The sequence below is a fragment of the Oxyura jamaicensis genome, chromosome 2 (genome assembly GCF_011077185.1).
Source record: "Oxyura jamaicensis isolate SHBP4307 breed ruddy duck chromosome 2, BPBGC_Ojam_1.0, whole genome shotgun sequence".
Taxonomy (NCBI): domain Eukaryota; kingdom Metazoa; phylum Chordata; class Aves; order Anseriformes; family Anatidae; genus Oxyura; species Oxyura jamaicensis.
Genome location: NC_048894.1, coordinates 22,149,232 through 22,162,812, shown reverse-complemented (window position 1 = coordinate 22,162,812; position 13,581 = coordinate 22,149,232). Strand labels below are relative to the sequence as shown.

Here is a 13,581-nt window from a genome sequence, read left to right as displayed (position 1 = left end):
ATGTGCCTCTAATTTGGTTTCCAGTGACATTACACAGCTGCAGCCAATGGATTCCAGCCAGGCCCAGCAGTCACCGAGGTTCTTTTTGGTTTAAATTTAGTATCTGAACATGTTTTGCCCATCATTAAAATGGAGAGTAATTGCTCAAAAGTGAACCATAGATGTTACAACTGCAAAGAACGCATTAGGTCACCTAGTCCCATCCTCAGGGCAATGAAGGATTGAAAACACATTGGAACAAATACTGAACAGAGCTGAGCTTGTTCTTTTTTCCTATTCTTTTTTCTTTATTGTAGTCATTAATCAGTATATTCAGAAGTTCAAAAAACAACCACAAATGCCAGTGTAAACATGCTTCAGGTATATAAGTAATATAAAGTATTGCACGTACAAAAGTCCTATGTTTGGTAGCTCCTTATGGTGCTATTTCATCAGAGTTGTGCCAACGACGTGAATTTAATGAGCTAGCTGACTGTAGTTCAGAATCTGCTACACAACAACTCAATATTTACAAAAGCGAGAAGCTCACTGTCTTTTCACGGGAGGATGATCTCACCTGGAATGTACGGGACACAGAGGTGCGCAGATGTGAAGGGGCTTGCTGTGTGGTGGCATTTCTCAAACCCTTTGGGGGACGGTGCTGCTAGCAGTTTGCTGGGGGCCTGGGAAGTGCTCAAGTCTCAAGAACCAGCGGTGCCACTGTCTGATGCTTGTGTCTCTTCCTCTCAGTAAGTCTCATGAGCATGCAAATGATAACTTAAAGACTCCATAGGAGTTCCCTAGCTGTTGCTTAGATTTCACAGGTTCTGTCCTGTAGGACTGACAGAAGTGGCCATGTCTCATGGCTACTCCTGTCCTGAATTCCCAGGAAGCAGGAGGGCAGGTACCCAAAAGGAGACAAGCAGAGGCTGAATGGATACAGCCATTTGACCATTTGCGAAGCTGAGATGGCGGGAGAGAAAAAGAGCTCAGGAGATGGAAAATGTGATACATGTTTCAGAAAATGGACAATCACTCCTGATGTTTACACAAGACAGCAAATTTCACACTCAGCCAGCACTGGAAGACTTGAGCTTTCAGGCACAAATTTGCATAGATCCAGAGCTCAGAGCCCCAGCTGAGATAAGGACTAAGCTACTTTTGCTCACTGGAGAGAAAGAACAAAGCCTCTCTTCTTCTGAAATCCTCAAGTCAGAAAAACAAGCAAACAAACAAATGTGTACATTGTAACTCCTTACCTCAAAATATCTTTTTTTTTTTTTTTTTTTTCTTTTGTTCACACTTAGTTGGCTGGCATCCTATTTTCTGCATTAATACAAACCTTGCTCACCTTCCCTACAAGACTTTGCTTAAGAAATAACTATATTGTACTATAAACTTCAGTGAAATCTCTTCAACTCTTTAAATATGCTGCTAGCTTGTAGTCCATAAAATGAAAACAAAAATTTCCTTAGCTGAACAAAATGTTAAGGTCTGTGACAAAAATTCAACAGAAGATACACCAGCAGTAGCCATTTAAGAGGATATTTCAACCAAATTACAGGGCAATGGCAAAGAAAAATCTTTGCAGCCCCCAAATACCTGAAGTCCTCTCCATAAGACCACAGATGCATGCCTGTGACAATTTAAATCAGTGTTCCACAAAGGACTGCATCCTGTGTCAGGTGGCAGCCATCAGCAATGGGATGAGCAGGTAACTCATCCACTGTGTTATGATGCACATGGATTTTGTTATCTGCGTGTGATACTGCCAGCTGTGGGTTGAAAGAGATACAATACATACTTGCTTATCCTATGCCTTATCTTGTAAAAAGTTGTATAAATCCTGTTCTGCAAAACACCTTGTAACCAAGAAAGATGTGCTCTGTGTGTACAATAGGTTTACTTTTCTATTTACATGCAAGGTAAGTACTTGATTTCTATATTTTGGCTTTTTTTTTTTTTAATCTCAAAATCTAAGTTGGTGATTATATCAGATACTTATCCTGAAAAGGTGGAAAATAAATAACTGTGCCCCCTCTATAAAGTTCTTTATAGACTACCTTTGTGTTTCAGAAGTACTTTCACTGTACTGATATATTGCTTGTCTCCCTGAGCCATAATTTCATAAAAGTTCTTATTCTTAGGGAGGTGTCAAAGGTATTCTGCGTGATACAGTAGTGTTCAGAAGCTTTGTCTTGGTCCATCTTCTAGACAATACAGCAATGCAGGCGTTTTCTCCTTGGGAGATTTGGGCTTGTTCTGGAAGCGTCTCAGTATACCACACGTGTTCAAAAGCATCTGGTAAAATGCAGACTGACTGAAATACGGAATAAACATTCTGTTCAGTGGTGAGTATGTTCTTAAGGCAGTGATAAAGTTGCTTTCTTTGGCAAGGATGGCCATCATGTGGCATGTTCTCAGAACGTTGCATAGATCAGGCTATGACACCATGTCACTTGCAGGTACAAAAGAAGACTGGTGGAAGGAAACCTTCATTTACTCCTCATCGTTTCTAGTCACAGGCAGGATTCTGACTTGATCTGTCACTCTCTTCCTCTATGCATCAGTAGTCTTGTTATTTGTCAGTTGTTCCCTGTCAGCCATGTCATCTTGAGGGGGTCTAGCTCTGTCAAAGAAGCCACACTGCAGAAAACAACAGAAACAAAGGCATCACAATAAGAAAACCACAGTAAGTCTCAGCCACCGTTTCATACTTTGCTTGCTCAAGCTGAAAGGTAGGGTACACTCTATGGCAAACTGATAGACTGCAAAGTGTTTTTGTTTCTATTCAAATCATTCCCTATAAAAAAATTAAAGTTTTAGGGGCATGGCGTTGAGTTCCAAAGTATAGATTAAAAAATTTGAATTGTATGAAAGCTGTCTTTGCAGGCAATGTAAAGGCTTGTTTGAATGCTGGTACTGACTGACACTGATGAGGAAACTGTTAATTTCAGTTCAGCAAGACACTAACTCAGAATACATATCAGAATAGACAAAATAATTATAGAATCATCATAGAACCATAGACTGGGTTGGGTTGGAAGGGACACTTAAGGATCATCGAGTTCAACCACCCTTTCCATGGGCAGGAACACTTCCCACCAGACCAGGCTGCCCAAAGCCCCATCCAGCCTGGCCTTGAACACCTCCAAGGATGGGGCATCCACAGCTTCTCTGGGCAGCCTGGGCCAGGGCCTCACCACCACCTGAGTAAAGAATTTCTTCCTAATATTGAATCTAAATCTCCCCCTTTTTAGTTTAAAGCCATTCTAACTTGTCCTATCCCTACACCCCCTGACAAAGAGTCCCTCCCCAGCTTCCCTGTAGGCCCCCTTTAGGTACTGGCAGGCTCCTATAAGGTCTCCCCTGGGCCTTCTCTTCTCCAGGCTGAACAACCCCAATTCCCTCAGCCTGTCTTCATAGGAGAGATGCTCCAGTCCCCTGACCATCCTTGTGGCTTCCTCTGGACTCACTCCAACAGCTCCATGTCCTTGTGGTGGGGCCCCAGAGCTGAACGCAGCGCTCCAGGTGGGGTCTCACAAGAGCAGAGCAGAGGGGCAGAATCCACCCCCTCGGCCCCCTGGCCATGCTGCTTCTGATGCAGCCCAGGATACATTTACATAATAATAATAATAATAATAATAACAATAATAATAGAAAATGTGTTCAGAAATGTGCACAGAACGTTGTAACCAAGACTAAAGATCACTAAAGATGAGTTTACTGTCACCTAACTGTAACTACCTTAAAGTTACCCTTCTGGTTGAAACTAGCTACAAAGGCTTCACAAGAGGTCAAAACAGAGTACTACCAAAAGGTGACTCCTCTCATCCTCACCTGTTCTGGAGATACTTCATTGCTGTTGTAGCTAACAGACTACAAAGGGAATATGGACAGCTAAAACAGGCTGCAGACCTAATCCACCACCTTTAGGCAGCTAAGAGCAGATGGGCTATATCCTAACCTATGAATTTTTTTTTTCTTTGACTGGTAACTGAAAGGATGGTAAAAAGCTACACTGGCTCCCCGTAATGTAGCAGTTTCCAGTAACTTGTCTTAAAACTTGTGAAGGGAGTGTAACAACCAACACAGAACTAAAAACCTTAGAAAACTGAAGATATAGCACGCTAATATAAAAGGAAATCTAAAAATTAATTCTCAAAGCTGGGAGTGCTGTTATATGCTAACAAAAACTGGAAATTCCTTGAGTATTCAGAGAAAACAAAGTTAGAGTCACTTCTTTATGAACCTAAACATCCTGAAAAAGAGGATCATAGGTCTTGGGAAAACAGCCAAACTCCGTATGCCCATTTATAACCACACTGTAATAATAAGGGAGGACTTTGAAAACATGTTCCCTACATAAAGGTCAGTGACACTAGCATGTCAGAAATGCCAAAACAAAGAAGACACATGTGTATTGTTGCTTTTCCTCCAAACCACTAAAGATCACAACCTCTTTTTTTCCTTATCTGTGAGCATCTTCCAGTATTTTTCAGATTTTTTTTTTCCCTTAAGGCAACAGAAGTAGTAATAACACAACATACCTTCCATAAAGCTAGGGTCAACATAGCTAGTACCAGTAGTCCAAGAAGAATCGCTAGTATTATAACCCATAGAGGGATTACAAAGGAGACATTTGGAGTGGACCAAATGACAGATGTTCTGATCTGAAACGAAGAGAATACGTTAAATGAACAAAAAACAAGTAAAGCAAATCTGACAGTAGAATACACAGGTTATAAGCATTCACTTCAATAGCATTTTGCAGATTAGGAACACACGTTGCTTGGAGTTTTCCCATGTTGGCTTCATTTACTGCAAGTTTCTTTTCTCTTGTTCATGATAGTTACTAGAAATGGGATTTGCACATCTACAAAACATTTGCCATCTCAGACATAAAAAACATTTCCCCTTAATACAACACAGCAAAGACAAAAATAAAAAAAACCCTTCCGTACAGATAATTCAAAAGTTTCAAGAAGAAAAATTCTCCTCACATGTATGCTGGTACAGCCTGGCCCAGTGTAAGTTACTTATATAGAAATATTCCGAAACAATGGTTGACTTCAGCCCAAACTCTTAATTCAAACCACAATAGACACCAGCTACATCAGTATTATTTTAATTTCTGCTGACAAGCCTGTATACATTTTTTTCTAGGACTTGTGTTTCAGCTGCAAGCAGTCCAAAAATGAAACTCAAGCAGAACGCATTGTCCTTGTGATACAGCCTCATGTCCCGTATGACATTATGCTCCTTGAAAGGAGGCAAGCGTACCGCCTGTTACGTAAATGGGAAGTAACCATAAACCACTGTCTGTCATTGTCTGAGGCTCTAGAAAGCAGCAGGTGTGTATAACAATTTATGGAAGGTTTTAGTTGAATCAGCGAACTTCTCTCTTTAGACCTTCATCTTGACAAAGAGTAATAATAACCCTTCTTTATTTCTCCTTCTAGGGTCATCCATACAAGCAACCTCCTCCTTACTCTCCCCTTTGTACCTTGTAGACAAATTTATCCTATGCTGTCAGACTCTGCTTGGAAGGCTCCTCATCAATCTCATTTAATATTTGCTCTCTCCCTGCCATTCCCCAGTGAGAAGGAGTGAGTCTGAGCTTTTCTTATCTCCTCAGACACAGTTATGTCCCTTTGGGTTTGTCTTTTTTTTTGTGTGTGTGTATGTGTATGTGTGTGTGTGTGTGTGTGTGTGTGTGTGTGTGTCAAACTTTTGTCTTCTTTTTGTCTTCTTAATTGTTAGGCTGGGAAGTTAAATTTCTTTGGGGCTTTCTGTTGGACCTCTCTCATTTACTCCTAGTCTCTCTTTAACAGGATAAGTATGTGGCAGATGGGAGTTACTTTATTCTTCATGACAAGGTGACAAGTTTGCTTTGCGATCTGATTACACAAACTCTCAAATTATCTTCCTCTTCAGTGCTCGAGGTACACATAGGAAATCTGCTCTTCCTAATAAATTTCTTAGCTATTGCCCAGCCCCTTGATCTGCACTCACTGCAAATTCTCTCTCTCTTCTCTCTCTCTTTTTTTTTTTTTCCTATGAACTCCGTGGCTGATACACCTGCAATTTAGCATAAATCGAATTTGCCAATTCATGGAACAGCAAGATAAGTTTGAAGACTGGACATGACTTTGTAGTCCAGTTCACAATTAATTCAGTTCTGTGTCTCTGTCACTTTCCTCCTTGAAGATGGCAAATTTCAGCCTTTCTGCAACTTCTAGCCTTTTCCTCTTTTACTCTTCCTCATGGTCTTCCCCAGACTTCTCATTCTGTAAGTGCCAGCAGATATTTCACCCATGCTTAACTGGAAGACACTTTGTAATCATCTTCTCCACGTACATCACCCATGTAGCCAACTCTGACACAGCACTCGCAAAAATGGTAATAAAAAATGTTATTACTTATTACTCTACAAGACTTATTCCTTATTACTCTACAAGACTTAACAAAAGGCAAGACAAAAAGATAGCATATGCAAAGAATAAATATTAGTTAGCTGATTAGAGCAAGATAAATTTATTCCAAGGCAAACAAAATTAGTTAAAACCCATGAAAACCCATGCCTGGGTCCCAACAGATATGTTGCTAGGGTAACTATGGCACTGCAAGAATACCACTCCCATCTCTCTGGGAGGTTTCTGAAGCACTGCAGAACTTTGTAGGCTCTCTGTATCACTAGATTCAGCAATAGCAGTGCTTATTAAATACTTATTAAATAAGTATTTTTGAATGGCTTTCCTTGTGTCTCAGAGTGGCACTGTATCTGGCATTAAAATGCAAGGGCAGAGAGAGAAAAAGGTCATCTGAACTGTCTGCAGAGATTCCTCCTGGAGAAAGGCCAGTTAAGGAAAAAGATGAATTAAAGCAAAATGCTCATCTGGCTAGGGCAATCAGAAGGGATGCAGACACGATGGGCTGCATGAAGTCTGCAGCAAGCAATGAGCTCAGCTGCCCAATGAAGAAAGTTTCTCCCTTCTACTGCTCAAAACTCCTCATAAACACTGAGGAAAGGGCTGGAAAGTGCTGACAAAAATTCAAAGAGCACCATGACAGACAAAACTGAGATTGATTAAAAAAATAAAACAAAACACCACAATTCGTTTATACTGTGTGCTTCCTCTGCTGGCAAAGTCTGTAGTACCACAAGCAAGAAATCACCTTAAAAATATATATATTATTTGAGAAGGATCTGAAGCTATGAACATACCTTACTTATGAAACATTTGAGCTTCCCTTCTGTGCTAACACTACCACATATCCAAGCATTTTGCTGTGGAAGTGGAGCAGTGAGGCGATACTCCAGTTACCGTGCCACTTGCAAGCAACAGCAGAAAGCCAATGCAAGCAGAGCTTTCTATCCTGTGAAGTTTCATGAAATGATTGCCTCCATTTTACAGTAAGATCAAATCCCAGGGAAGACCCATTTGCTTGCAAAAATTGGATGTAGTAATTTCTGGTATGGATAGTTGAGCCAAAATCCCAAGTGGCATAATGTGACCGAGGTTAATACAACAGGAAACAGAGTCAGCATCGCTGCTCCAGGCTGGGCTGTGCAACATCAGCAAACCAGGACAAAAGGACTCCAGCAAGCTGCTGGCCAGCTACAAATGGGTCGGTAGAGAGGCAGTCTAACAAAGTCACACATTCTGAATACAGAGGTTATCCTAAGTTTTTTTTTTTTTATTACAGATTTCAGACAGTATTTGACTGATCCACAGCTGTCTCATTGAGCACAGGTCCACCTTCATCCACACTAAGGCAACTCCTTCAGCAGGGAGGTGCTTTTAGGCAAAGCTGAACTAAGCTGCTCCTGGTGTTATCTAAGATCAAATTGCTCCTAATGCTGCCTACTGATTGCACAGAAGCACAGCAATTAGACTCTAACTAATGTGCTTCAGCTCACTGTTCAAAATCAGGTGGGGTCAATCTGGACCTCAAAACATGTTTGAGACCCTGCTGAAATCAGTGGAAACAAAGAGGACCTCATTAGGGGCAGTGGATTTCATTTGGCTTTGGATAAAGCTGACAGGTATGTATGGAACTACAGGTGGGTACCCATGTAGCCATTCCATGTCTCCTTCGATGCACTGCGTCCTAGGTGTGTGCTGCAGTTGCCTGCTCGGTTCTCTTTCCTCTTAGGCTGCGAAGAAGACAATCTAGCTCTTCTTGTGATACGCATTAGAGAACCTGTCAGCACAGATCCAGATAGGGACATCTGTTTTTTTTCTGAGGCCATGCTGTAAGCAATGGTGCAGCAGTGCTCAGCCTTGCTTGCACTGCATGGGTTCATAATACTCGTCCCCTATCTTTCTCCCGTTGTTCTGCTTTTACAGACACAGACAATGGCTTGCAATTCACAGTGTAATTTCCTGTAGCCCAGTAGCTCAGCTGGAGCCTGACAAATGTTGAAATATAAACAAGAAACCTTAATCTTACAGAAGTGCAGGACATTGTGTATATAATCCTTAGATTATCAGCAATGAATGTAACAGTAGAAACGGGCTCCATCCTGTATCAAGCAGAAAGTTGCTGCAAAGCTGCCACATCTCTGCTCTCTTGCAGCAGAAGTAAGACCAACAGTTAATTTGCCTGCTAAAATCTTAAAACAATCTTGTCTCACCCAGCCTTTCCCCCTTTGCTGTCTCAGGTTTCTGAAAGCTAGTGAATGGTTGTGCCAAGTGCTTGTGATACAGGGAGCAGCTCCATGAGCAGAGGATTGCACGCAGTCTCGCTCCCGCTCCTGCCTGTGTGCACTGACAGTAGTTAGCGCCCCCGGGCTGCCTCCTTTTATACAAAGCCTGGTGGGGCTGCTACCACAATTCCTGGTGAACAGCTTGGCACCGCAAGTCCTGAACACCCACAGAGATGAGGCAGAAGCTGGAGGGGAAGAAAGGAACAAAGCATCCCTTCAGTTCTGCCTGCCTCGTTTCACCGTTTCCACAGAAGACTGTCCCTCCTCGACCCCATGCTGTCCACAACACTTTTACATATGATTTTGATTTAAGACAAGTCTACATTATTCAGCTTGGATTTCTGTTCTTCATGTGGTAGGTTTAGTGCTGCAGGACCAGAGCCAGGGAACGTTTTGGGGGAGATTTATCTGTTTTCATCTAAGGTGGCCAATATGAAGAAGTGGAATTTTTACGTGTTGCAGGTTGGCACTGTCCTTTAGATGCATTTTGGCTTTTCTCTCTTCAGAGCTAGAAGACTTTCTTATATTGAATGCTGAAAACAGTGATTGCTTCTCTGGCAGACCGGTGAAAAGCACACCTTGCAGACATAAGACGGGATCCATCTGACTTCTGGCCTTTTGGGTGTGCGATGGGGTGACAAGGAATGCCGTCTGGCTCAAGCATGGAGGTGAAGGTGAAGCCAACCAGAGTTACAGACAGCGCTTTGCTTGCTATTGGACATAAAATCCAAGCTGGTCTTAGAACAGATGTTGCCTGAGTCTTAACTTCAGAATCACTACTGTGATTCCATGAAAGTATTTCTATAGGGGGGCTTTTATTTCTTTTTAATTTACCTTTTTATTATTTTTTTTTGTGCCACACTAAAGCACATTGTGAGTTAGAAAAGAAAAATTAGTTTTTTGTTTGTTTGTCTGTTTTGTTTTGTGCTAATGAGCTTCTCACAAAGCTTTTTTTCCCTCGTGTCCTTTAAAAGACACTCTTAAAAAATAATTCCTCCATAGTTTTATCTGCTATTTTAAGAAACAGTAGCTAAATTAATTATTCTAATGCAATTACTTTTATTGCTTATGATGACCTTCTTCTAATCTTATTCATTTTATTGCAGTGACCATGAGACAGTAACTCTTTAGTACTCCTGTATGTTCCCACCCAGCCTCTGAAGAACGATGTTCTTGCATGCTCTGCAAAAAAGCTGAAAATAGAATGTAAAAGCTCCCTTGAGCTTGGAGTCATAATTAATATTGACATTTATGTCTACACTTTACAAATGTTTGTGCAAACACATTTCATATGGAATATAAGCACATTTAAAATAAAAGTACTCATCACCATATAATAGCTAAAAATGAGTTATAAGCCTGAGTCTGAAAACAATTTTGTGCACTGTGGGACAGTGGTCAAAAACTTTATGCTAAAGGTATCCCCTCTGAAGACCCTATCAAACAATTAAGAAAAAAAATTGTATCTTGTTAAACTTCAAATGGGCTCAAGAACCAGAAATTAAAACAGAAAAACTACTGTTTATTGTAACTCTAGACTTTGCATAATAAAAAGTATAATTTCACCTTCCACATGAAATTCATCAAGTGCTGCATTATTATTTACCATAATAATATCTCTAAGAAAAAAAGATATTTTCTCTTGAATAATACAGCAGCTATCAAGGAAATCCAACCAGCTGTACAATAAATACAACTATTAATATAATTCCAAGACTATCAAAAACAATAGAAATACTTTTATTGACTATACTGGATTTTGTTTTAACACCCACTAAGTTCAAAGCTAATTTCTGCTCAATGCCATTTTCACTCTAACATTTTACTGTAAAATATTCGGCATTTATCATAACATTTGTCATAACCTTTCACACATCTATGTATCATCTACCTCTGTTCAAGATACAGACCTTTATTCCATGGTGATGAAAATAAAGACCTCAGTGCTGCAAATACATAAGCACATACATGACTCTGTATGTAACTGACATGTATGGGAGCACTTACACCATTAAAGTTAAATATATGGATCAGCCTGCATAACTGGAAGCCAGTGCTGTATGAGTTAAATGAAGGCCATGTGCTCTGTTCTTTTCAAATATGTTATCCAAACTGCATAAAATGTAAGGTGCTAGCTGATAATTAAGTACATACTGTCGACATTTGATTTTAAAATATTAAATTTTTTATTCCACTTTCCCCCTTGCACTGTCTGAAGGAAAACTATAAACTTCCAAATAAAACTTTGGAAACTTTTAAAACGCAACCACTGATCTTTTTCAGAAGAAGCAAAAATATTATGCATTGCCCAACTTCAAGCAAATATTTTCTTCTTGAGAGTGGAACATCAAAAGAGCTTGTGCGTATAACACATCAAGCTGTAGAGCTGGCAAACATCCACTGCCATGTCCAGATATGAAACAACATAAAAGCGCTATCATTTTTCAACGTTTTACAGTTGCCATTACAGGCATTTTGCTGTAAATCATCTGCACCAAATAACAAGCATTATACTGGCTGGAGTAAGAGAATAAAATGCTTATCTGATCACTTGGTAGATCATCTGACACTCGTTGAGAACAGCAGGCTATCACCTGTGGTAAAGCACTTCAGTCCAGATGAAGGCACCACTATCAATAGAGCTCTGCACAACATGTGTTTCTGGTATGGAACACATGCTGCAAGAAAATAAAAAGAGCCTGAATATATCTGTCAGCTTGGAGCCTTTGAACCTCCTTGGGTGAACACTGCATTAAGTATCAAATCTCTTAGGTGAAATCATGGCCCTCCTGGTATTAGAGGCTGAAGATCTGACACTGAGCCTACAGGACCAGGATTTTACCTTATGTCTTCCCAGTGCAAATATCAACCAGCCATATACTCTGTGTAAACTGTAAAGTGTATTATGTTGCTATCAAAGATATGAACGTCTTCTGTTCCCTACTACTACGTCCCGGCAGACCAATGTGATGTATTTGCATCAGGATTTAACTTGAAGAAATTTGGATTGATCTTACCTTTAAAAAGAGCTGTGAATGATAAATCTTTAGAAAGATGAGAATAAGCCTTCAAATTTCAGATGACTCAGATTAAAATCAAATTTTGCACTCATATTTTATTCACTTCCAGCAGTAATGATAAAATAAGAGTGAATTTTAACCATGATATTAGACACAAAAAGGAGCAAATTCCTTTTAAGTTGCTCCCCAAACTCAATGCTTTGGCAACAGCAAACAAATCAAATTTATGTTTCCAAGATTCATTTTTCATATAAGAACCCAGAGCCATACTAATCTCACTCTGAAAATAAGGCAAACACTTCAGTATTCAACTAACCCATCTGTAGGGATTACCAGACAATTTTATATCTCCTACCTGATGAGATGGCAAAATCTAGGGAGGCATGCAGAACCTTCTGAAAATTGGGGTAAAGAAGAAAGTTTAATATAGATGAGAGAGGTTGCCATAGATAATCCATAAACTTGAGTAAGAGAACTGCCAACTGGGAGAAAGATGAGATCTCTAAACCTGACAGAAACAAGATTCTGGATTTTGCATGAAAAAATTCCTTTTTTTTTTTTTTTTTTTAAAACTCCAGATGAGGTAATTAGATACTTGCTTTCATGATTTTGTTGTTTTCTTCTGGGTGAAAAATCCATCCAGTTTGCAATAAAACAGTCTGCACATTAATGCAGCACACAATTATTTAAAATGGAATTGGTATTATATACCAGCAACTTCCACAGAATGCAATAAATGTATTTCCTTTAGGTATTACTTCAGGAATTTACACTAGAAACACAGGAAAGACTGATCTCAGTATTTTCACCTATAAAAACGCTCACAGCCGTGATCAGAATGACCAAATACATGTGCTTCACACAAAGATGTAATTTTCAGTTACTTACTGCTATGCTTCCCCGGGGGAGCTTTGCTGGCTGCACTTTATAGGGCATGTTCTTAACTTCGAAGGACACATTGGAAGAAAGAGTGTAGGGATCGTTTTTTCTCTGAAATAATATAAAAAGAAGAAATTATTAAAAACCATGTTTCTACTTAAAAGCATGATGAGAAATAAGCAGAGAAAAAATAGAGAAAACTGATTTCCTAAGGGAGAGATGGTTTCTTTCAGTAAAGGGTCCAGCAGTCCTGGGACCTGTATGCATCCACAAATAGTAGAGCATAAAGCTGAAATACAAAGACTGCATGCTCAAAAGCATGGAAGAAGGGTTAGACATGTAGAAGGGCACATGCAGTTGTTTCTCATATTTCTCACTGCAGAAGGAGACTGGAGAGTTTGAAGGAGGGGGAGGTTTTATGGGGTGTCTATGTTTTAAAACCTTGCCTCTGCTCATGAAGCCCAACTAGAACCAGAGGTATCTTGAGATTTCCAGCCCCATGCTGAGACCAGGCTGGTACAGTTCTGTGATGGCATCAGAGGAATGGTTGTGAATTCCCATCAGAGAACTATAGGGACAAATATCTTTACACTTTACTTATGGTGTGATTGGCTTCCTGTTGCAGTAGAGTTCATAAAAACCAGAACAACTCACCTTGATTTTTTACTACACAGTGCAACTGCAATAGGAATGTATCACAGTCACTGCTTAACAGGGTGCTAATAAAATATTTACATAGCTCTCATTAAGCACTTCAGCATATCCAGAGATGTACAGAATAAACAAATGTAGCTTTGTCCATCCTCTGTCTTTCATTTAAACTTGCTTGTATTTATTAGAGATTTATTTACACTAGATTAGATTCGACTAGGCAGTATTTTTCCTGGTTTAGAGTGACTCAAAACTATTATATCATACAGCTCAAGCTGAGAGCTTCAATTAGTGCTGTCACCTCATTAGGAAGCCATATAGGCACTGACACACTCCATC

General features: G+C 39.9%; 1 protein-coding gene across 1 annotated transcript in view; it reads right to left on the bottom strand.

Annotated features, from left to right (window-relative positions):
- Positions 1–1,224: 1,224 nt before the first annotated feature.
- The window catches only part of ITGA8 (integrin subunit alpha 8), a 109,630-nt gene continuing 97,273 nt past the window's right edge, over positions 1,225–13,581 (bottom strand). Inside the window, exons 28-30 of the mRNA XM_035316443.1 lie at positions 12,601–12,702; positions 4,530–4,652; positions 1,225–2,625 (exon numbers count right to left, since the gene is read on the bottom strand). Of these exons, the coding sequence (XP_035172334.1) occupies positions 2,539–2,625; positions 4,530–4,652; positions 12,601–12,702 (312 nt within the window). The 3' untranslated portion in view covers positions 1,225–2,538. The remainder of the gene's footprint in view (positions 2,626–4,529; positions 4,653–12,600; positions 12,703–13,581) is intronic.